General features: G+C 38.9%; 1 protein-coding gene across 1 annotated transcript; it reads right to left on the bottom strand.

Moving 5' to 3' along the window:
• Window positions 1–596: 596 nt before the first annotated feature.
• On the bottom strand, window positions 597–23,823 carry Serpinb12 (serpin family B member 12). The gene is made up of 8 exons (XM_008840659.1): window positions 23,811–23,823; window positions 15,146–15,331; window positions 12,217–12,345; window positions 11,362–11,499; window positions 9,075–9,192; window positions 3,539–3,681; window positions 1,933–2,100; window positions 597–1,001 (listed from the first exon to the last, which is right to left on the bottom strand). Exons 2-8 carry the CDS (start codon window positions 15,311–15,313, stop codon window positions 597–599), a joined length of 1,269 nt encoding a protein of 422 aa, XP_008838881.1. The 5' UTR covers window positions 15,314–15,331; window positions 23,811–23,823.
• Window positions 23,824–23,954: the final 131 nt, after the last annotated feature.

Below are 23,954 nucleotides of genomic sequence, written 5' to 3'. Positions count from 1 at the left end.
CCTTGAGCTATCACTTACATAAATGTCCAGTTTCTGACTTCTCTGTAGTGCGAATGCCTCACAGGACACCTTCAATACAGTAGAAGATACAAAGGATGGGGCTAAGCATCTTGCCCAGTGATGGTCATGTTTAATATTTCCCTGGAAATAGAGCCAAGTTTCCCCAAACACATTCTAATTACATTGTCTCTTCTCAGTCCTATTTAAGTAGATTCTGAGCTTTTCATCTCACGAGGTAATCTAATGACAAACTTACAGATTTCCTTCCTAAGGTAACAAGTAAGACCAATACCATTCTACATTGCATTGACCTCCACATCATAGAAGATAAATTTATATGCTTGAAAGTTTAGGGTAGTAACAATTAAGGAGACAGCAAGGCTACTTCATTTTTGACAGACAGGTGAGAATCAACTTTCAGGTAACAAAAAACATCAGGACAAAATTCAGGGTAGTCTGGAAGAATTGAGTGTACAGTTGTAACAGAAGACAGTCAGCTTTAGATACTAGCAAAAACCTAAGTGCCTGTGGTATACAAGGAGAAGACTGCATTGCCATTTGCCTCTGACACCCAAGTGCTAGACAGCATGTCCCCTTCAAGGAGAGTAGATCCTGCCATAGAAAAGAATTGTTTGGGTTGGATTGTGTCGGATAACAAACAGAAAAGGGTGGTTGGCATTAAACTCCACCCAAGATGGCAGTGCCTTTTCTGCGCCAACAGCCCCACTGGTTGCAGCTGCCTGGGTACCCATTTCATCCACTTCCACAAAGCTCTTGTGGATAACTTTGGACAAGTGCAGATTGGGGCTCTGAGAAATTCCAGTAAGGTCAGCCTTTGTTTCATCAAAGATATCGATAATGCCCATGTCTTGCAAAATAGAATTGAGATCATAGCTGTCTTCCAGGTTGAACTGGGGGAAGGAAATGGCCACAGATTCTTCTGACATGTTTTCTGAGCTACTCCAGGCCATTATTTTTTCATGGGTTATTTTCTTTTCAAGCTACAAGAAGAAGAAAATAATATTTAGGATCAGATTATAAGCCTGCAAAAAACAACTCCATTACCTCAGAGTGCCTCAGTCCATTTTAAGTTAGTTATATACAATCTTCAAGATCGTTCTCTAAATCTCTAAATAGTCTGACTTCATTTACATCTCCTCCAAGTAAACCTTTTCCTCTCTAGAAGTTAATGAATAATTTAAGTCCCAATGTTCTTTGACATTTGGCAGGCTCATGTTCAAAGACCAGCAAACTTCAGTCAGGTGAGCTCAGGTAAGCTCTCTTATTCTGAAGTTAAATTTCATCTTCTATGAAACAGAGAAATGATGATAAGGTTCTCCCAATGAATAAATAAAATAATGTGTATAATATACTTAGCATATATTAAAGTAATGCTGGTATATAAAAAAATTTGGATAATGGTTGTTACTGTTATTCTAACTACTATGGTGAGATATCTAAGTATCTATCTATACTTTTGCCCCCAGAATAGTGTGTAACTGGGCCTCTCCCACCTTGATTAATTCCTGACCTACAGTATCAGCATCTCCACTCCTCCTCCCAAAGTACATATACCCCAAAACAAAATGCAGCTAAGAGTCTTTAACTTAACTATAGCCAAATAATCTGAGGCAGGGCCAAAAACCTAGATATTTAAAGAAAAGGCAGAATTCTCAGGACACATGGCATCCAGATTCTTTGGTCTGGAAAAGTGACAGTGGAAAGCTATAAACTTGAGAACAAAACTGTTATTTCAATATTTTTGGTGTTGGTTCTTCAGATTTAAACAAACAAATAAATGTAGAGTCTCATTCAGACTCTTATGTGGTCTTCAATATGTCTAGCTGAGATATCACCGCTCCTCAGGTTGATGCGTGCTAGTGTTGCTCCTAGGGATCTAGACTCTGTACAGATGTGGAAATGGAGCTCTACCTCTTGCAGGCTCTTCACGTTGTCTTCTGAGCAAGATGGCAGCAGGACGAACATGCTGAGCGTCCCCGTGGTGTACTTCATTTCTAGGATCTGTGCCTGCAGCTCCTCAATGAAGCCAATTCTAAACTTACCCTTCTGATTCATCATCTTTACTGTCTTCTTCTCATTCTGCAGTGGACATGAAGGAAATCACAAAATCACCATGGAAAACTCAAACACCCACAGCCCCAACACCTCTGAGAACAAGGGTTCTCTAAAATAAGAAAGATCTATTCCAGAAGTCTAGAGCCATGCCAGTGACTCAATAGAGTTACCCACCAATCAGTCTGCCCTTGCTTTGCCAACACTTTATCTGCCCATGACTTTATTTTTAGCTCTCAAGACTACTTTTTGGTAGATTTTCAATCCAAACACTTCCCACATCCTAGTCGGCCAAAGCAAGCCCAGAAAGTGCCCCATCTTCAACATTTGTCACACCTCAGCCCCTTGACCTCACTTCTTTCTCTGGCTTAGATGACTCTCTGTGATAACAAGGGGAGCCTCAGTTAAATAATAATTATCTGCATGTTAAATAATAGCACCCATGCCACAGGCTTTCTTCAGAGGAAAGAACACCATCCTGGATACCTCCTACTTTACAGTAACCTTGAGATAGGGAGAGGGAGTTCATCAATCAACAGATGAAGATATTCAGCACTTAGGAGAAAAACTTGCCCCCAGTTGCAAACCTAAATGGCTAATAAGTTCACTGTGGTCTGATGCCTGCCCTTTCCTCCAATTCTAAACAGTCTGGTTTAGAATATGAGATTAGGGTCTAACACAGATGTGAATCCTAACCCATGGCTGGTTAGCTTAGCTTTTACATCTTTTTCTTCAAATCTCAACTAGAAATCATAATATCCATAGCATAGTGCTATTTTACAGAAAAACGAAATAGGGAAAGGGTAACATTCAGGGACTATCTAGCCTGTCTGCTGCTTTTATTACTGGTGACTGCTAATAAGACTCCAGACCACTTTCCCTAGGAAACGTGCAGTTGGGGTGTTTTGAGTTTTTGACAAGGGGATGGGGGGAGGATAAATCTAGAGGAAGATGGTCAAAGGGGAAAGAAAACTTAGAGGATAAGTTGACTCATCTCATTTGTTGACCATTTGAAATCAGAAGCAGATTCAAAATGAAGAAGCTGGTCTGTTTTGAAAGTAGATGCATTTGTTTTGTTCTATGACAGAGTTTCACTATATAGCTTTGGCTGGCCTCGTATGCCCTATGGAGACCAGGCTGGCCTTGAACTTGTGATGATCCTCCTGCCTCTGCCTCTCAAATGCTAAGTTTATAGGGATGTATCAACCACATCAGTATATATGCCTTTTAATTTGATTAAAGATGTATACTTAGCATGTACAACATGATGCTCTGAAGTACGTGTATATTGTAGAATAGTTAAATGTAAAATGCTCGGTGAGCTTTTTGTGAATCAAAAAAATGTTCTTACTGTAATTGTAAGCTATAGCTCATAAAACTTTAGGCTTGAGACTATATATTATGAGTCACTGTTAGGTGACATTAGTAGTGAATTATCTAGAAAAACACTGATCTAATACAGTACCTCATTTAGAGAGAAAGGTGCATCAACTGTGTTCTCACAGTCAAAGTTTTTTTCCCACTTGGCCTTGAAGTAAACAGCATTCACCAGCACCAGCACAGTTGCATTATTAATAGCCTCCTTGCTGAACAGTTCCTTAATTTTACCTAGAGAAAAGGTAACAGAAAATATCATGGCCACATGTTGTAGCAAAAGTATTCATGGAGGCAGAATTTTTTCTTGCCCTGGGTTAGAGAATGTTTCATTCAAAGCTTACCCATGAAACCTAAGGGATTCATGTGATGGGTGGATGGAACTGAAGGAGGGGTGAGAGATGAGTGGGAAGAAAGACTCTCATTCCACCTGAAGGAGGATCCAATTCAGAGCAATAGAACCAGGGCACTGATCCTCTGTCACTTTGGTTAGTACTTGTCTAATACATAATTTATCTTTCACATTATAGTTGTATTCATCTGATTTTTTATAATTTACTGGCAATAACTATGATATTAATTTACTCTCTGATTCATTGTAGTATAGCCTGTGCTCACATATAAACAGATATACATGCATATGTACTTGATTGTGATTTAAAACCCATTTTGTAGGTTCATCCACTGAAGCCTGGTCAACCCACTAAGAGTCTCGCCCTTAAATGAGACTAGATCTCCTATTCCCAGCAGTCATCATTTTCCAGTGGTTCCTCAGATAGGGTTGGGGGTTCTTACTCTCCAAGTCTATGTTGAGGTTTTCTCTAGCTTGAGATTACCTTACGTGGGACTAGCCCATGCTGTTAGCCCATTACTGTGAACTCATGTGAGTAAGTGACTAGCTGTCTAGAAAACTGTTTCTTCGTGGCCATCCACCTCCCCTGGCTCTTACAGTCTTTCTATTCCCTCTTCCATTTGGGGCCACAAACCTGACCCTATAGGCATGTATACTAGAAATTTGGTGAAGGGTCATGGGGGGGATATGGGAGAAGATCTAAATATATCAAAATATATTGTATGAAATTCACAAAAAATAAATTAAAAAAAAAAAAACTTTTCCACATGCTCTCGTTCATTTCACCTAAAGGCAGAGTTCATTTGGCTTTTAAACTCATGCATTCATTGGTAGAAAGGATCACTCCTAAGCCCTACCCAGAGAATAAAACATGAGAAGTAGATTTAATTTTCTTTACTTTATGGAATAATAAATTACAGGCAATCAAATGCCAAATAGTCAAAAAGCAACAAGGTTGACTGTTATCAGTCCTGGGGCCTACCATCTCTTGATTCAGCTCTGGGGCTCCCTCCACGATAACAGGGCACTAAGTACAACAGGAAGCACTTCTAAGGATGACAGGAAGTAGTCCATGCTGTCATCAGGCAATGGTCCACTTCAAGGCATATTCTTTTCCACCTTGAACTATCAGATCATACACATGGCTAGAGATGGCATAGATCCTACAGAAAAACCTACTTTTGTCACACCATTAGACCATTATTTCTTACTGTATTATAAATACATATCCTTATATCTACAGACAAGTGTACCTCTCATCTCTCATCAAAGAAGTTTCTTGTTGCAACAGATGGAGACTATGGCGCAGTTCTACAACTGGTCAAATGTAGAGAATAAGTGACTATGAGATATCCAGTCCTAAGTGACACATGCACAATACAACTTCTATACCTAAGGCTCAGTGAACACAGCAGATCAGGGGGTAGAAAAATGTTAATTCATCTCTCAATTCTCACTAGCGAAGCTTCCTCATGCAATAGATTAACTCAGAAAGCCACAATTGGCCAAAGTATGGAGACTAAGAGATTGCAGAGAACTCTTCCTTGAACAGAGCACCTATATTAATCCTCTGCTACCCAAGGCTCAGACACCATAAAAGACAAGGAAGTAGAAAGACTGTAAGAACCAGACGTGGTTAATAATCACAAGGAAACAGTTTTATAGACAGTTGGGAAGTTACTCATATGGACCTGCAGCAACGGTAACAGCATGCACAAGACCCATGCAAGTTCAATCCAGACAAAAATCCACTATACAGTGGAGAAATGGGTAAGAAATCCCAACCTTAGCCGACAAACTATTGGCAATTGATCACTACTGGGAGAAGGACAGTTGGTTTTCTTTAAGGGTGTGACATTATATAGGTTAACCACACTACAATGGATGGATGCTCATCGAAGGACATTGGGGACACCAACTTGGCTCGATAGGCCTTAACATATGTGACAGAGTACATGAAATCTGGCAGGGGAGCTATGAGAAGGGTGCAGATAAGGGAAATGGGATAAACATGATCCAAATATATTGCATGATATTCTCAGAAATTCAATAAAAAAGGAAAAATATATCAAATTACTAGTCAATCCACACTGAGGTCTTAATGAGGGATGATCCTTCTACCTCAAGAAAGGCTGTATTTATATTCCATAATAATATATTATGCTGACATCAACTATACTATACTTAAAATACTCTGGGAGAGCCAACTCACTGAAGAGAAACTAGATGTTCAGGTTCAGTCAGAATTTCTTCACCAAACTACTTTCCTCTTGACAGCTGAATGCAACCTCAAAAGAGTAGGAATTCTGTGGCATGTGGAAGAAGAGAGGGAAAATAATTTAGGGAACTGAAGATCTGAAGATTTTCTCTAAAGAAATGTCAGCCATAAAGCTGGCCCAAAGTCGTGTAAAGAGGACAAAAGACAGGAAGGGGAAGCCTCCAAATGGAAGAGAGGAGCAGAAGGCATTGCATCAGGTACCAGAATCAAAGCAGAATAAATCAACTACTGTTCTCAGACTGTTGGTTACTCAGAAGGTGTAGAAAGGCCCTGAGTCAAAGTCTTACTTTATGATGGGGCACATTATATGCATTATGAAATTCTCAATAAAGTTTTTGTTTAAAAAAAAAAAGTCTTACTTTACAGGCAGGAGATGCAGTGTATCACCTTTCTCTTTTCTTCAAATTTTTCATTGCACATTAATGCCTCCAATCCTACACTGGTAAAAAGCAAATGCCCTCTACCAACCTTTAGGTCTGAGAGGAAGAGCTCAGTTTTGTAAACATACTCATGCACAGATAGAAGGGAGCCCTCTCTAAGCACCACCTGGACAATCAGGGGCTTGTATTTTGCCTTCTTTCCTGACAACTAACAGAACTATAAACCAGTCCTCCATGAAACCTAGACTCAGGCTGATTTGAAACTCTATCATGGTGATGGTGGGGGGAAAGTCTAGGAGATGGGACAAAGGAGCAAGTACATTCAAGTAAAGAAGAAAATGGAAAAGCAGTTTAGGTTTTTCTCTCTCTCATTGGCTGAGTTCAGAATCAAGTTTAAAATGAAGATGCCAGGCTCTCCATTTAAGGTATTTATTGTTTTAATTAATGAGTAGAACCTTTATATATACATAATAGAGTTTTATTCAGCCATAGCAGAGATTATAATTATGTCATTGCAGGACAAATGATGTTTGTGACTGTAATGCTCAGTCACAATAAGTAATCCACCATCTATCCAAACAACTGGGTAGAATCCTTCTTTCCCACTTTGTGGTACATCTCCAATCCTCCTCTCACCACCACCTCACTGCTGAGCCACCAACTCCTCTGTCTTGTTCTTCTGTCATGGTCCCTAAATGCCTCCTGCAAGTCTCAACCACATCTGTCCATTGACACCTTTTAAAAACTCCCCTGCAAAAAAGGAACACTTCTAAACTGCTGGTGAATTGTACACTAGTGGAGCCACTATGGAAACTAGCACAGATATTCCCCCAAAAAATCTAAAAACAGAACTACCACGTGATCTAACAGTTTTACTCTGAAAAATATACCCAAAGGATTCTGTCAGCATCCTACAGAAATTTGTATACATCCATGTATATTACAGCACTACTCGTAACAGCCAAGGTATGTAATCAGCATAAGTGTCCAGAAACAGAAGAATAAATAAAGAAAAATGTGGTATGCATACACAACGGGGTTTTATTTAACTACAAAGTAGAGGGAAAATTGATAGAACTGGAGATCATCATGGTAGGTGAAATTAGCCAGACTCAGAAAGACAAATATTACATATTTTCTCTCACATGAGAAATCTAGAGTTAAATACACCACACACACACACACACACACACACACACACACACACACATATGTATAGGTGTGTGAGAGGAAAGTAGAAGGGGGACTAGGAGGGGACAGGGGGGGTTTTAAAGGGAGAATAGAGGGGAATTAGAGGGTAATGGGGAGAAAGAAAAACAAATATTGCCTATTTTTTCTCACATGCAGAACTAAAGCAAGCATCTCCCCAAGGTCATTGGATTAATTGACTGCCTTCATACCCAGTACCATTTAGTTTCATTCTTGCATTTAATGTGAGCATGTCTGCACTTGAACTCTTACTTAAGTAAGGCATAAGTACTCCACAAAGAACAATATTATTCCAAAGCAGCAATTCATATGCTGTTTGGAATGGCCATGCAAATGCGTGTCCTAAGAAAATATTATGAAGACAGTTTAAAAGGAGGGTGTCGCTGAAGAATGCCCTTGGGGGAGGGGTCCACGGCATGAAAAGACTGTCAACAAGCAAGCTGGGGCAGCAGATTTTATTTAAATGTGACTGAGAAGAGATGAGCACTCTAGGACCCCCATGTTCCAACCTCATATCCACTTTGAGACTTGCATTTGCTGAGAAACAGAGTTGGAAGAGTTTTATATCAAAATATTACTCCATTTATGTTAAACTCAAATTGTCATCTCTGTCACTATCTCTATATTTCTCTTCACCCAGAAAATATCATATATCTTGTAAAACTTTGATCAGAATATTGTGATGGTTAGTTTTAATTGCTCTTGACTGTGGAGGTGATGTGACCAGCTGCTTGAGTTCCTGCCTTGACCCCTTGAAACAATGGACTATAGCTTTTTTTTAGTATTTTACTTTTTTTAATTTTATGTGTATGAGTGTATTGCCTGCATGTATGTGAGTGCACCTGTGTCATGCAATACTGTGGAGGTCAGAAGAGGGCTTCGGATTCCCTTGGAACTAGAACTAAGGACGGTTCATAGGCACCATGTGGGTGCTGGGAATTGAACCCGGGTCCTCTGTAAGAGCAGTCAGTGCTCTTAACCGCTGAGCCATCTCTCTAGCCCCTGGACTATAGCTTTAAATTGTGAGCTAAAGGAACCCTTTCCTCCCTGTGTGGCTTTTTGTCAGGGTGTTTTATCACAGCAACAGAAATGGAACTAGGACAAGTAATTATATGATTTCTGTGTCCCTCTCAGATACTAGAATTGATTCATAATCATGACTTTTCACTAACCCTTTGAAATTAATGGAAGGAGTTAACAACCTGTTGGCATTATATTTGGCTGAAAGACATTTGGCCTTTATCTATGTTGGAACAAAAAAGTAATAACAAGCAATAGAGATGCCCAAGTAGTTTAACTGATGTTCAAAATGAACACAGTCCACCTACGTGAGCAGCCTGAACAGCTGGGCTAGCTGGTTTTCTTTGAGATGCGAAGGGATGCCAGCTACACTGCTTGATTTTCTTACCTTGGCATTGATTTTCAACCCAGAAGTTAATCTCTTGTCTCGACTTTTCAGTATCCTTCCGAAAATCAATACTTTCAACCGTCGTGTGGTAAAACTGAATCACACCATCTAAGTATTCCTGTACAATTCAAATACATGAGGAAGCTGCAAGAAGATACTATAAAGATGCTAATAAGAAGAGTGAGACAGTGAAAAGACTCCCCGTGAGGAAAACGCACAGCACTCAACTTCAGAGGAGCGCGCCTGCCAAGATCTGTCCCCTGCCTTTTTTCTTTAATTTTTTAATTTTTAAAAATGTATTAGTAAAGTATAATTATTACAAGGACTATAACATATTTCAGAGGCTGCATATCAATTCCATATGAGTCTCAGTCAGGATATACAGAGCATTATGTTTTAATTTAAATGTTTTTTTTTAATTTCATGTGTATGTGTGTATTACTTGCATGCACATAAGGGCACCTGTGTAGTGCAATGCCCGCAGAGTTCAGAAGAGTGTGGCAAATCCCCTGGCACTGCAGTTAGGATGGTTATTAGTCACCATCTGGATGCTGGGAAATGAAACGAGGTCCTCTGCAAGAGCAGCCAGTGCTCTTAACCTTTAAGCCATCTCTCTTTTTCCTCTTCTTTTCTTTTTATTTTTTTTATTTTTAAAAAATTTTTTATAAAATATAATTTTTTAAAGGGCTAAAAAAATTTTTAGAGAAAATTGGCCCTTTTTTTTTTTTTTTTTTTTTTTTTTTTTTTTTTGTCTTTTTGAGACAGGGTCTCCCTGTGGTCCCAGCCAACCTGGAACTCGCTTATGTAGACGAGGCTGGCCTCAAACTCGCGGAGCTCCACCTGTCTCTACCTCCTGAGTGCTGGGATTAGAGGCATGCACTACCACATCTGGCATTAAAGTATAATTATTACAAGGACTATAATATATTTCAGAGAGCGTTGATACCCATTCTTATTTTAGCATTTAGGATTATAAAATAGAATTTTTAAATGAAAAATATAAGGTTATAAGCTGAACTTTGGGTGCCTTTCCTGTAGCATCAAATAGGTGGGACACTTTGAACCTCATTTGAATCATTCTTGAAACAGTGGCTCAAGCAATTGTTAAGAAGAAACATAACAGATTCAGAAAAACTCTATCCCCAGCTGGAATTAGAAAGTTGTTTCAGGGACAATGTAAGACACAGAGCCTTATTCAAGGAGCAGTCTAGAGTTACAGTGGCAAGAGACACTCCTACATAGTATCCCTTTGTTTATTCTACAGTTCTCTCATGGAAACGTCACAGAACAAATACTAACTTGAGAGACTTAGTTGTAAAATGCATCCAACTTTTAGATATTAAAACCCCACTTAATGATGATAGAGGTTCTGTTTACATGATGAAAAAGTTTCATGAGCAGATAGCGTACTAGTTACAGGGTGAATGCAATTAATGCACTGAACTTCAAATGTCACAAGTTAAAACGGATACTTGAGCTATATGGCTTTTAGCATAATTTTAGTGAATGATGTATTACCATGTATTGTACCATGTATTGCACACTTTTAACAGATGAATTATATATGTGGAGTTATATCTCAAGAACCTAGGTTTTTTAAATCTAATATAAAAATCTCATCCCTCTTTTAAGAGAAGTTGTTTTGATGGAAGAAAGACTCTCCCCTTCCCTGACTACCCCAGCTGTGTCATATTTGCCTCTGGTTACATCCCTCACATTTATTGCCCAGTTCAGTTCACTTTCTAGAGACTACAGCCATAACTGAAGCCCATCCTACTCCAGGTAAAAGCCTCTTAGCTACAGAGACAAGGCTTGTGGCTTTTAGTTCTCAGTGGGACCCAGTTCTGAGGCACCAAACCCATCCCTCAGGGCAGAGTGAGCACATTTCCCATGGGAACCACCTGATCTGAGGCACAAGTGATTTTAGAGTAGTTCCTTTAGGGCAGCCAACAGGCAGAAAAGCCACAAAATATGCCTACCAGGCACCTTGATTGGGAAAGACAGTCATGTGGGTGCTTACCAGCCCACTCAAGCTTCAAAGGGCTTTTACACACATGATCTTTTCCATCCACCTTGTGATACCTCCAAGAGGTCTCCTAAACCCGAGTTGAAAACTAGGGAGAAGGAAACAAATGCATGGGACCAAAGAAGTTAGGTCCCAGGCATTGCAGCAGTTCACAGCATTCCATCCTGTCAGAGTTCCATCGACTAGGCATCAGGTGAGCCGTCCACCTACTCACTTTCCAGTAGCATGTTCTGTGGAACTTTCGTCACTGCTCACACTCACCGGGCAGATCGGGAATTCCAGCTCTCCATAAAGCCTGTTGGCCATACTTAGAATATAAGAAGATTTGTCTCTATCTAATTTAGAGAGAAGTTTCCCAAAGTAACAACTGAGCAGATCGTTCTCATTTGTAGATTCATCCTAACAAAAGAAGAAACAAAAAATGTGGCCTTGAACATGAGTATCAGAAAGCTAAGCACCACCATTAAAAGGTCTTTTTACAGAAGCGAAGCAGAGCTGCTCTGGAGAACCTGTGTTAGCAGGTCTGGGGAGTTGGTCGGGGAGAGGGCAGACTGGGATGAAGAGAAGAATGGAGGGGAAGAAGTGGTCTGGTCCCCCTGGCAGCTCATGGAGCCCACAGCTGTGTCAAGTTCACCCAGGGAAAGTAGGTTTGGGAAATTCACCGGCTTTTAGTTAGATGCCTGTGGTTTTCTAAGTATGCAAATAGATGCAAGCAAGCCAGTTCTCAGTCTGGAAATGTATTCCTGCTCCTGATCTTCTAACCATAATAGTTTTATGTGACAACGCAGCTTTCAGCACAGTGCAGAACAGGCAGAGATGCAGAGATTCGGGATCCCATAACAACTCCTGGTCCTTACTGCCATCTAAAAGTCTGTGACCTGCAGAGTCAGGTGAGTAATGAGACTGTCTTAAGTTTCTTTAACATGAGCACAAGATACCAGATCAGACTCTTTAGAAAATTAGCTCACAACCTAAGTCATATAAAAGGCATAGTCAGAAAGAAATTGCAGATGATATGAGGTCATCACTGTTTGTGACAGTGATAATATTCAGAGCAAGCATTCATCATCAAAAGGTGCAGGCAGAATGAACAATTTGTGAAGAAGTGCTGATCACCTGCTGATCCTGAGATGCTAGCATTTGTTTCTGTCCTTCCAGAGAGCTGCCAGAAACTTTGCTTTTGCTTTTTGTACAGGAGTCAGGTTCTTTGTCTTCTTTCTGGGAAAGTTCATTGAAATGTAATACCTGCATGATAATAGGATAGGGCCTTTCAGATAATATGAAGGGTAGGAAGTCAACAAAATAATCAACAGTAGTTGGAAAAGTGGATATAACTGAGTACTACTACCCAGCCCTGAGACTACATTTAGGAATAGTAATATAGCTCGATTGATAGAGTGTTTTCCTAGCATGCACAAAGTCCTGAGTTCCATCTCCACACTATATAAAGCCAGGTATGGTGGCACACTCCTGTAATCCCAGTGGAGGTAGGAGAAAGAGAAGTTCCAGGTCATCCTCAGCTTCATAACAAATTTGGACTAGACTATATGACACATTGTCCAAAGTCAAAAGAAAAAACAAAAAACCAGAGTGAATATAGCCAAACTAAAGCACAAAAGGAATCCATGGTTATGTGCTGCTATCAACCACTTACTCATTTTAATCAACTAAAAGTAGAAAATACACACAAGGTGATGAGGACAATATGAAAAACAATGTAAAGTCTCTCATTAACTTTCTATATTGATTATGTGTTGATAAAATATTGTGGAAAGGTTGGATTCACTAAAATTTATCATTAAACTTGGTCTTATCCTTTGAAACTTTTTATGTGGCTACTGAAAGTATTTTCAGTTCCTGTGTGGCTTGAATTATATTCATGTTGAACAGCACTGAGATAGTGTCACATCAATCAGGGGAGAAGTATAGCAGAAGAAAAGTTGCCTAGAACCTCAAAGGAAGTAGGGGACAAGAGCCATGCCCACACCTGTTGGCAGGTGACCACCAGCTGCTTAGATAAGGAACAGAAGCTGGGCCTTGAGGATGCAAACCCCATTCTACAGCGAAGTGTTGCTAATGGAACAAGGGAACAATGATAAACGGTCGAAGCATATGCATAAGGCACAATGAACCTAAATACTGCCTCAATCTATGAATTCAGTTCTTCCACATTCAGAGACAGTAGCCTTATTGATAGGATACCTAACTGGTTTAATTTGTTCTCTGTCGCTGTGATAAAACACTGACCAAAAACAACTTGGGAAGGGAACAGTTTATTTTGGTTTACAAGTTATAGTCCATCATTGAGGGAAGCCAAGGCAAGAACTCAAAGCAGGAGCTTGAAACAGAGACCATGTCTTGCTTCCCCTGGCTTGCTTAGTTACCTTTATTATATAACCTGGGCCCACCTGCCTAAGAATTGCACCACCCAGAGTGGGCTAGACCTTCCTGCATCAAATAGTGATTAAGAAAATGCCTCATAGACATGGCCCAATGGAAGAAATTCCTCAATTAAAGATCCTTCTTCCCAGGTGACTCTAGTTTGTGTCAAGTTGACAAAAACTAACCAGCACAGTAACCCTTGTGCTGTATGCTAGAGCCGAGGAAATACAAACTCAGCCTCAGGTGCCTACCACTTATTTGGAGAGTTGTTCTTGTCACTTACATTCAGGCCAAGTGCTGTTGTAGGACAAAGATTCCTGCCCTCTCAGATATTATATGGTACTGCAGGGACCATACAAAACAATACACATAGTAATTAATTACTGTATGCAGTATGGTGGGAAGTCCTGTGTGGGTAAATGTGGCTAGGCTCCTTTATGGGCTTGGGAGCTTGGATGGAGCATTGGATAGGGAGATTAAAGTGAGCCTTTTAAAGGTGGTAAACACAGATCAAAGTCTTGAAGGACAAAGTAAACTAAAGGATTAGGTATATGAGGGAAGAGCCCCAGGGTGAAAGGAACCAAACAAAGGTCCGAAAGAAGGAACTTACTTTCTTAAGGGACCCAGTTGACCAATGTGACAGGCTAAAGAAAGAGGGGAAGGTAAGAGACGAAGTCCAGGGTGGTTTGGAGATTCAAATCCCCAGAGCCCCAAGGGCCAATGTAAGGACTTGGGTTTCTCTTTTGGGCCTCAAGAGAAGTCTGGGTTTTCCAGCAGCTAAGAAAAGTCCTGTACCTTGGGCCGCTGTGTTTGGAACATACTGCAATGGGAGCAGCAAAGCAGGCTGTCACAGAAGCAAGTTAGAGAATCAACATGGTTCAGAACGCAGAGTCATGATCCAGAGAGCCTGGATTCTAGAAGTTTATCAAAAGAAAAGCCAATGGGATTTTTTGATGAATATGTGCAATAAGAAAGTCCAGGAGGATGCCAACATCTTTATCCACCGGTGAATAGCACAGTCCTAATACACATCCAGTTAATGGAACAGCAAGAGAGGAAGAAGAAACACATACACATGCTAAAAGTTACAAATAATATTGTTATTGATAATTACAGAGAGAAAGAGTGACAGGCATGAAGACAGAGATAAGATGAAAGGAATGAGAAAATCGGTCTGGCAAGGGAGGCTAAGAAAGCTCCATACGAAAGATGAAAGTTTCAACATTGAAGAACAGTAGAATTAAAGGGAAGGCAAAATGAGACAGTAGGGATGGCTCAGCAGTTAAGAGCACTGGCTGCTCTTGCAGAGAACCAGTTCAGTTTAAATCCCAGCACCCACATGGCAGCTAACATCCATCCTTAACTCCAGTTCCAAGGGATCCAACGCCGTCTTCTGATCTCCACAGGCATTGCACACATATAGTTCAATTCCATACATGTAAGCAAAACACTCATACACGTAAAATATAAACAAATAATCAATGAATAAATAAATTTTTAAAAAGGAAAAAGCAAGGTGAGGGAAATACAAATGAAGCCTTAGAGGCTTCCAACGCTAAGGTGCAGAGAGCAGTGAGCAACTCCAGTTCACCAGGTAGATTAGCTTCTGTTGGATGTGGAGCTACAGCTCAGGGCCCCAGTCAGCACCTTTCTGGATACATACCTCATCGATCTGATGTGCACTCTCACCCCTAGCTCCCAGGCGAACCATACCAAAGGCAGCTGAGAGGCTCAGAGGGCAGAAAAAGATATTTTTGTTGCTATCATCTTTGCTAATCTCTTGGAAAAAATCGAAGCAAAATTTGCTATTTGCTGCAATAAGGGAGTCCATTGTAAAATGGGTTAAAGTCTGAAACAAAAAGAGAAAGAAAAAAACTGGTAAATGGAGATGGATAAAAAACTAATTCCTATTTTTAATGCACAAGATATAACCATACACAATTATTCAATGTACCTATAAAGAACTGTAAAATTGGCTAGAAATGTAGTACAATGGTAGCCTATTGGCCTAGCATATAAATGGAGGGGTGGGGAGAAAGAGAGAGAGAGGGAGAGAGAGAGAGAGAGAGAGAGAGAGAGAGAGGCAGGGAGGGAGGGCATAAGAAATAGTAGGAGGGAAGGAAGGAGGGAGGCAGGAAAAAAGAGAAAGGGAGAAGGGAGAGGAAGGGAAGGACTAAGGTCACTGACCTTGGATATAAATACTAGAATCTCTATATGTATTGATACAGATGGAGGTCTATTTTCATTTACTGGTATAACAAAAAACAATATCACATGTCATGTGCCTTAAGAAACAGGAATGTATTATCCTACAGCAACCCTGGAGGCCAGAAATCCAGAAGCAAGGTCTTTGCAGAGTTGGTTTCCCTGGAAGCTCTCAGTGAAATTTTATTCTACTCCTCTGTCCCACTTCTGGTGATTGCCAACCATCTTTGAGATTTCTTGACTTACATCATTCTAATCTCTACCTCCACCTCACATAACATATTTCCTTATATCTTATAGATGTATGTGCACATGCATGTGTCCAGGTTTGTCTCTTTTTCCACTGAATCAGCGCCCGAACCAGCATGATTTCCTCTTGATTACATCTGTAAAGACTTCCTTTCCAAATAAGGTCACATTCACAAGTACAAAGGTTTAGAACTCAAACATATCTTTGTAGAACAAGAAGTGTGCTTACTTCATGTTGGAACTCCCTCTATTTAGGTAAAATAAAGCCAGAGGCTAGCATTCTCAGTGGTGGAGTTAGCAGTCAAGAAGACCTCTCCACCTCCTCATCTGAAGGCTACATCTGGTTCTGTTTAGGTTCTGTACCTATCCTCTACCCTCAGTGGACTGTGTCTGAAGAAATGTCCGGCAACTTGTCACCTGGCATGTCCTCTATTAATGTTTTCATTATCTTTTGACTCATTCCAAATGCAATCTGTAGAATCTGAGGCATTTTAGTTAGCCATTCAGCAATATTTTCCAAAAGATAATAACTCTCAAAAGCTATTGGGGTACAGAGTTAATGGCTTTAATGCCTTCTTTGATCATGTAGAATTATAGATAATAGAGAATTGAAGTAAAAGAATGACTTCCCTAAGAACAACTCCTTGCCTCACCCACAATCCACTCCACAAATAATATCAGAATCTTACTTAGGTCTCCTCCTGCCTCAAATGAAATGTTTTAGTTTTTGTCCCTTTCTTTTGGGATATTGCCTATTTCCAGGACAGAAATGTAATCTCTCTTATTTGTGTTTTCATCATCAGACAATGGGCACAGAAAAGTAGACATTCAGAACTAAACACTGCACTGTATGGAATGGTGCGTACTGGCTCTAATCTTCCTAGTCTGATGAGGCCTTTTTCTGCCTAAGAAACATAGGTCAAAAAGATATTAGCCGACTTAAAAAATTTACCTGGCCTGTGTTAAATACTTTACCTGGCTTAGCCTTAATCCTACAACTCTGCTAAGGAAATACCATCACTCCCCTTTAACAGATGAGAAAATCGAGGAACCAAATCACACATATACTTTGCTCCAAATTGATATTCATTATCCTATATCTACCATTTTAACTAGTCACCCCTCACTCCAGATAAGCTGCCTGTATGCACGCCACTCTGCACTGGTGCCTTTGACCCTTTTTAGGTGGCAGTCTACATTTGTCCTTAATTTTTTTCTGTTCAATTTGTACCTGACTTTTATTTCGCACTTTGTGCCTGTAAATCTGAGCTTGATATATACTTTGTACTTTAAAACTATTTGTGGTCCCAGAGGAATGTGCATACAGGCAACACTAACTGGACTCAGTAGGTTGTGTGTGTGTGTGTGTGTGTGTGTGTGTGTGTGTGTGTGTGTGTGTGTATTAGAAGAGGGGGACATGAATTTGAGAGGGAGAAGTGGGAGGACAAAGGAGGAGTTGGAGGGGAAGGGAGAGGTGGACATGATCAAACTGCATTGTGTACATATGAAATTCTCAAAAAATAAGAAATACTAATTTGTGGGCCTAATCTTACAGGCCATGACTTTTCAGGAGCAGTCTTCCCTGAAAGGTGGATGTTTTTCAGGTAATGGATGTTCTGGGTATATTTAAAAATTCAATAAACTGCCTCAGAAAACCAAGCACACATTTGCAGGAAACATCTTCTCATTGCACATATTTTCTTCACAATGTGGCTTTTATTACCCATCTTGTAGGAAGTCTACTACAGAAGTAAAGAAAACTGATTAATGATGGTCTGAGGGGATTTCACAGGTTTGGTTTAATCATAAAATTTATATGAAAGTAGTATAATATCTTTAGAGCTTTGATTGTGTAACTGAAGTTGATGTCATCAAAAGCTTCAGCATGGAAGGATGCAGTGGCCACTCTGGCTGCCAGTTTCACTAATCAACAAAGAAGACAGTGTTGGAGGAAAGGAGAGGGTTGAATGGGAAACTGAAAGATCTGAACCTGGCTCTCAAATGTCCCAACTTGGTGAACATATACTCTCAGGATTTGCCCTCAGCCACTGGGAAGGGTGTTTATTCCTGATGTGAGTACACACAGAACTAGATGATCTGAAGCTTGTCTGCTTTAGAAAGAACATCAACGCTTATGTAGGCCAACTTCCTTCTTCTCAGGATACAAATAAACAGAACAGAGGAAATGAAGTGGCTTGCACACCACCAAGAGAAAAGCCTGGCTAAGACCTTGCCCGTGCCCAGGCCTGCTCTCTATCTCAATACCTCTTATTACTAGTATTATTTATACTTTTTCTAATGATGGTACTACCTTGCTCACTCTTGTAAGCACCCTCAAACTCCCCATGCCTACTTCTGCAGAAAGGCTCTAGGGACTTTGTGAACTATTTTTTTGTGAATCTCCTGGCCTGGCTGCAACTACTGCTGTGTGTTCACCCTGGCAGCAGCTTCCTTTGCTGGGTATGAACTGATTACAGTACCACAGATTGACCTTAATCTCCTGCTATGGTTCTGGGTGGCTTTAACACTGCCTCCCCTTCCAAGGGAGATATGAGAACAAACCATAGTAACAGAAGATGGTCAAATATATATATATATATATATATATACAGCCTGAAGGCTTCTGTTCACATCACAGTAAGATGTGAGCATTTATACTAGGAAGACTCGTCATGGCTTTACAGAAAAGTCTAAAATGAACATTTAATAACTTGATTAAGATGTTTGATAACCAATTTCTGAAGGTTGGTTGATTGGTTGGTTGGTCAGCTGGTGGGTTGTTGCAGGGATTAGCTTTACATTAGAAACTATCCTAATTATTTGGTAAACATTTATGAGATTCTTCTACTGAGTTAGCCACTGGATACAAAGGATGAAATAAAGTAGACACAATGCCTGCCATAAGAAATCTTGACAGAGCTGATATAGTTCTAAAAGTTGCAAAAGATAACGATCTGGTTTTTTAAAATGAGAAGGTTATCTTTGAGGATGGGTTGGGGATGGTCAGCCCCAGGTGGAAACAGAAGTGATCTGGTAAACTGACTCATAAAATATAACAAACAAAACACCCATAATTTGTACTGTTTGCCAATTACTGTGGTGTAAATGCACCAACTGTGGTCAAGTTCAAACTACCAACAAGATGTCACTGCTCCAGAGTTGGGAAAAGAACAGAATCTGCTCTTTTGAGCAGGAGGGAATCAGTTCAAGGAAATCCTGGGGTCTAAGCATGAAGGAGACTTCTAGAAGCTGATCATGTTCTTTCTTGATCTGGGTATTGTTTGCTTGGTAAATACACATTTATATGAGTTTATATAATAAGATATAATTTGCATTGGCATGTATGTTTAATTTTAAAATGTGTTGAATGTATTACTAAGCATGGCAGTTAGTTTAAAACACTGGAAGTTTGTTTATGGCTGGTACCAGAACTAAGATTACATGGAAAACTGAAAAAAGTATCCCACAGTGAAATTTATGCTCCAGATGCAAATAGGATATATTCTCCAAGCATTACCAGGAAGCGTTTTGCTTTTACCCTGGACAGTGTTTACTGCACAAAGTCAGTTCGCCTAAGTCTAAAGGTGATTGCTAACACAGGCTGCCTCTTAAGCCACAACTTGAAAAACTTCATGATTTAGTTCAGTCATCATTATTTTCAAACAGATCTGAAATTACCTTTTAAAATAGTAAAGTCCCCCTAAGTTCATTCAGCTCAGGCCATTAGGACTACCCTCACCACAGTGACTTTAAAATCACAGCTAGAATATACCCAATGTTTCACAAATACTGATTCTAATTCTCAAAAACTCTTCCAAGTTAGGATTTTACACCCAACCACTAAGTGGCACAGGTGGCATACAAATCAGTCAGTTCATCTGATATCAGAGCCATCTTTCCATCTATACCACACTGCCCTCAGGAAACACTAGCTCCCTAATGCCACGGCCTGGATGACCCACCACCCACCTCTCTAGAATGACAGTGCCTCCTACAGTTAGGTGTCTCCTTTTGGTCTCTTACCAGGGCCACAGGTTTTGTAGAAAGAACTTCCCAGCCTAAAGTGTCCACCTCAGGAGTCCCCTGAATTCCCTTTCTGCCAAGGGGTGTCTTAAGCCCCAATTAGTCCTCCCAAAACTCATATTAACATTGCTCATAATTTTGACAATTTGACAATTTGGACCCTTTTCAAAATACTTTGAAATCTGTGTAAATACACTATAAATATAGATAGGTATAACAAGATTACAAATAACCTTAGCCAAAATTGGGCTACATAATTTCGTACTTACTGTCCCTTAATGTTACCTCTTTCTGATCCTAACTATATAGGGATTAAGTAATCGGTAACTTTCACTAAGAAAATAAGATAAACAATTAATCACGCCAATAGAGATACAATATTTTGCCAATATTACCAAATAAATGATTCACTATTTAACCTCTAATGAAATTTTTAAGTGTGATGAAGTAAAAGAAGGAATTCGATTTGATCAAATCATAACTCATTATACAGCGGGCAGAAGAATTATGAGATATTTGCTCTCATAATGTTGATAAGTTCATTGCCTTTATCTTCTCGTGTGCTTATAAATCTTGCAGTTGCAGTGTGTGTGTGTGTGTGTGTGTGTGTGTGTGTCTATGTGTGTGTCTGTATGTCTGTGTGTCTGTGTGTGTGTTCAGGTTCTCACTACGGATTGCTTCTTAACTGTTTGTCTACACTGAAACTGTCTTCAAATTTGTGCTTTTACTATCCTTACAATTAGATTAATATACTCTAATTTTAAGCTACTATCTTATTGCTGAGTATCTTTTATTATTTATATATTATTATTTTAATTTATTATTATTATTTATTCACAATGAGATTTCTAGATCAAATAATACAAGGGATTTTATCTTTCACAGTAGCAAGCAACCCAAGGCTAAGATGAAACACATGGATCATAATCTGTCTTCAGATAATGTCACTGCTTATCATTCTAGATTATTTGAAATTCAAAAATAGGACTGGCAAGATGGCCAAGCTAGTAAAGGTGCTTGCTGCCAAGCCTGAGGACCTGAGTTAATCCCTGGGACTGAAAGGGTGAAAGAGAACTGACTCCCGTAAGTTGTCAGCTGACCTCTACTCATACACCATGGCATATTTATACCTGCTCTACAGAAACACATATAAACAAACAAACAAATAAATGATAAAATACAAAAATAGCCTTATTACTTCTAATTGACATTCCATTGATACTTGCTAATATTTGAACGGTTGGCCATGTGTTCTTTTCTGTTTATGGATTATCTCTTCATATCCACATGTGAATTACCTATTAGAAGCATGATAATTTATTGACTATTATGAATACTTCATATTACATATACATTGTGTTCCACAAAATTGTTTTTAAATTTTTTCCCTAAATGGTGCGGCTTCTTTTCTTTTCTATTATGTTTATTTTATGTATATGAGTGTATTGCCTGAATGTATGTAAGTACACCCATGTCATTCAATGCTCATGGAGGCTGGAATAGGGCATCGGATCCCCTGGAGTTATGGTTGTTTTCTGTCCTGTGGGTGCTGGAAACCAAACCCAGGTCCTCTGAAAGAGCAGTCAGTACTCTTAACTGCCGAGCCATCTTTCCAGCCCCCCTTTATTTTCTGCTATTTTGTAGAATTATTTTTATTTTTATTTATTTAAAATTGTCAATATTTGGTATTATTTTGTATTTATTGGTAAATTGGTATTTGTTTCAAAACTGAAGTTATTGTATCTTAATGGGATTGTTAAATTTCACAAATTTCCAATTTTTATAAGAAAGAAACTTTCCCTTGTACAATTTTATCTTATGCTATTAGCTTTAAAAATAATCTTTTTTCCTTTGAGGTACAGCCTTACAACATAGCTTGGGTGGGCCTGGAACTCACTATGTTGCCCAAACTAGTCTCGACTCACAGAGATCCACCTGCCTTTACCTTCCAAGTGTAAATACCTCAAATGCCTAATACTTTTTTCTTTTTTTAAGAAAAGGTCTTTTTCTTTTCTTGTTCTTTTTTTCTTATTTTTATTTGATTTGGAGAAGGAGCTGTTATTTTTGCTATTTTATTTTATTTTGCTTTTTTGTCATACTAGAGGATAGAACCACAAACTAGACATGTGGTCAAGTCTGAGCTTTATTCCCAACCCTTCCTGATGGTTTTAAGGTATCTGGCCTGATTATTTTCTTTCTTTCTGACTTTACTATTTATGTGAGACCCTTTAACACTTTCCCTCACTGTCCACTCCTAAAGAGTTGGTCACCACTATATACTATAACCACACTGAATTTATGTCTCTATTGTTTTCCTTATTACACTGTAAGTACTTGGTTTTTGTGTTTTTTTTTATTAGAAGAAGCATTTCATTACAGTTTTAATGTACTCAATAACAATTTCCAGAGCAAAGATACATCTCTTTCAAAAGTGGCTATAAAATATTTAGGTTCACAGTTGAATTAACACAGTTATACAATCTTGAACTCAGTATAAAGCCTGTAAAACATAAAAATGAATACTTGGTTTTTATATTTCTATCTTCACTTGTAAATATAATTCTCTTGAGGGTGAACTCAGTGCTTTTATCCATCTCTGTACTTTATTAGGAAAGAACACAATGGCAGCACATGGAAGCATCTAGCTAATATTTATGCATTCATTTGCCTTGTTTTCATGGTAGACAGTCTTAACATCTAACTGTTATGTGGTATTATTCAAACAGAATATCTGCAGCAACTATAACCAATAAATATATTGCATAGTACACCAACCCTTAATTATTTTCTCCTCTATTAGAAACAGTTCATTTATTAAAATGTGCTTCCCTTTAGAGTGAAAAGGGGAAATTTAGACTAGGTAGAAATTTTAACAACTCGAAATATACTGAATGAAATTATTCTTTCCACACTGACAAGACGGCTCAACAGTAAAAGTGGTTGCCACCAAGCCTGATGACATGAGTTTTATTTCCCTGGATCCCACATGGTAGAAGGAGAGAACCAACTTCTGAGAGTTGTCCTCTGACCTCCACACATGTGCCGTGGCTTGCACACCACACACACACATAGACATAAATAAATGAATGTAGTTTTTTTAGATGTAAATAAATTGTTCTTTCCTAAACACAATAAAGAAAAACTTCCTTATACTCCCAAAACCCTCAGGTCTTACACATAGACATAAATAAATGAATGTAGTTTTTTTAGATGTAAATAAATTGTTCTTTCCTAAACACAATAAAGAAAAACTTCCTTATACTCCCAAAACCCTCAGGTCTTACAATTTCTTTAATATCTACAAATCTTATAATCTACCTTTATACAGGTACATGCTATTCTGCTGGAAAACCAGGTTATAATAAACTACATAGCAAACAATATCTAAAAATATATATACATATATATGCATGTGAAAGATGCCATCAAGAGAGTTTTCCAATTTGTGTTACAAAAATGCATTTAAACTCAAATTGTTTAAAATATAGACACTAAAATATCATGACATTTATATTAAAGGAATAATGCATCAAAGATGGTATACAATCTCAAGTATGTGAAGGTGAAAAAATATTCAAACAGCCACTTCTTTTAAAGACTCAATCAGATACATCAACTCCTTGACCAGGCAGTTGGGGCCTGAGGGAGACAACAGAGATTGTTACTATTGTCTGTGAGTATAGCTGTAGAAAATCCAAACCATCATCAAAATGCTGTTTTTAAGGCATTTGACTTAATAAAAATAGCGTATCCTTCCCACTTCAATTATACCCTTTGGTTTCTATTATTTAAAACAATTTTCCAATGAAGTGCTCATTGTTTAAAATTATATTAGGCATGCAAGCATTTACCTTCTTGCCTTCAGACTTGCTGTTGACAACCGGCCAGGGAAATTTCAATCCACACCCTGTCAGGAATGGAAATATATCAGTGTGGCCCCTCCCACGCTGGCACTTTCCCAAGTACCATGTTGAAATCTAGGGTGAAATTGTCAA

This window comes from Nannospalax galili, unplaced genomic scaffold (genome assembly GCF_000622305.1).
Source record: "Nannospalax galili isolate Female #2095 unplaced genomic scaffold, S.galili_v1.0 scaffold298, whole genome shotgun sequence".
Classification (NCBI taxonomy): domain Eukaryota; kingdom Metazoa; phylum Chordata; class Mammalia; order Rodentia; family Spalacidae; genus Nannospalax; species Nannospalax galili.
The sequence above is the reverse complement of the archived record's forward strand: the minus strand, read 5'-3'. Positions and strand labels throughout refer to the sequence as shown.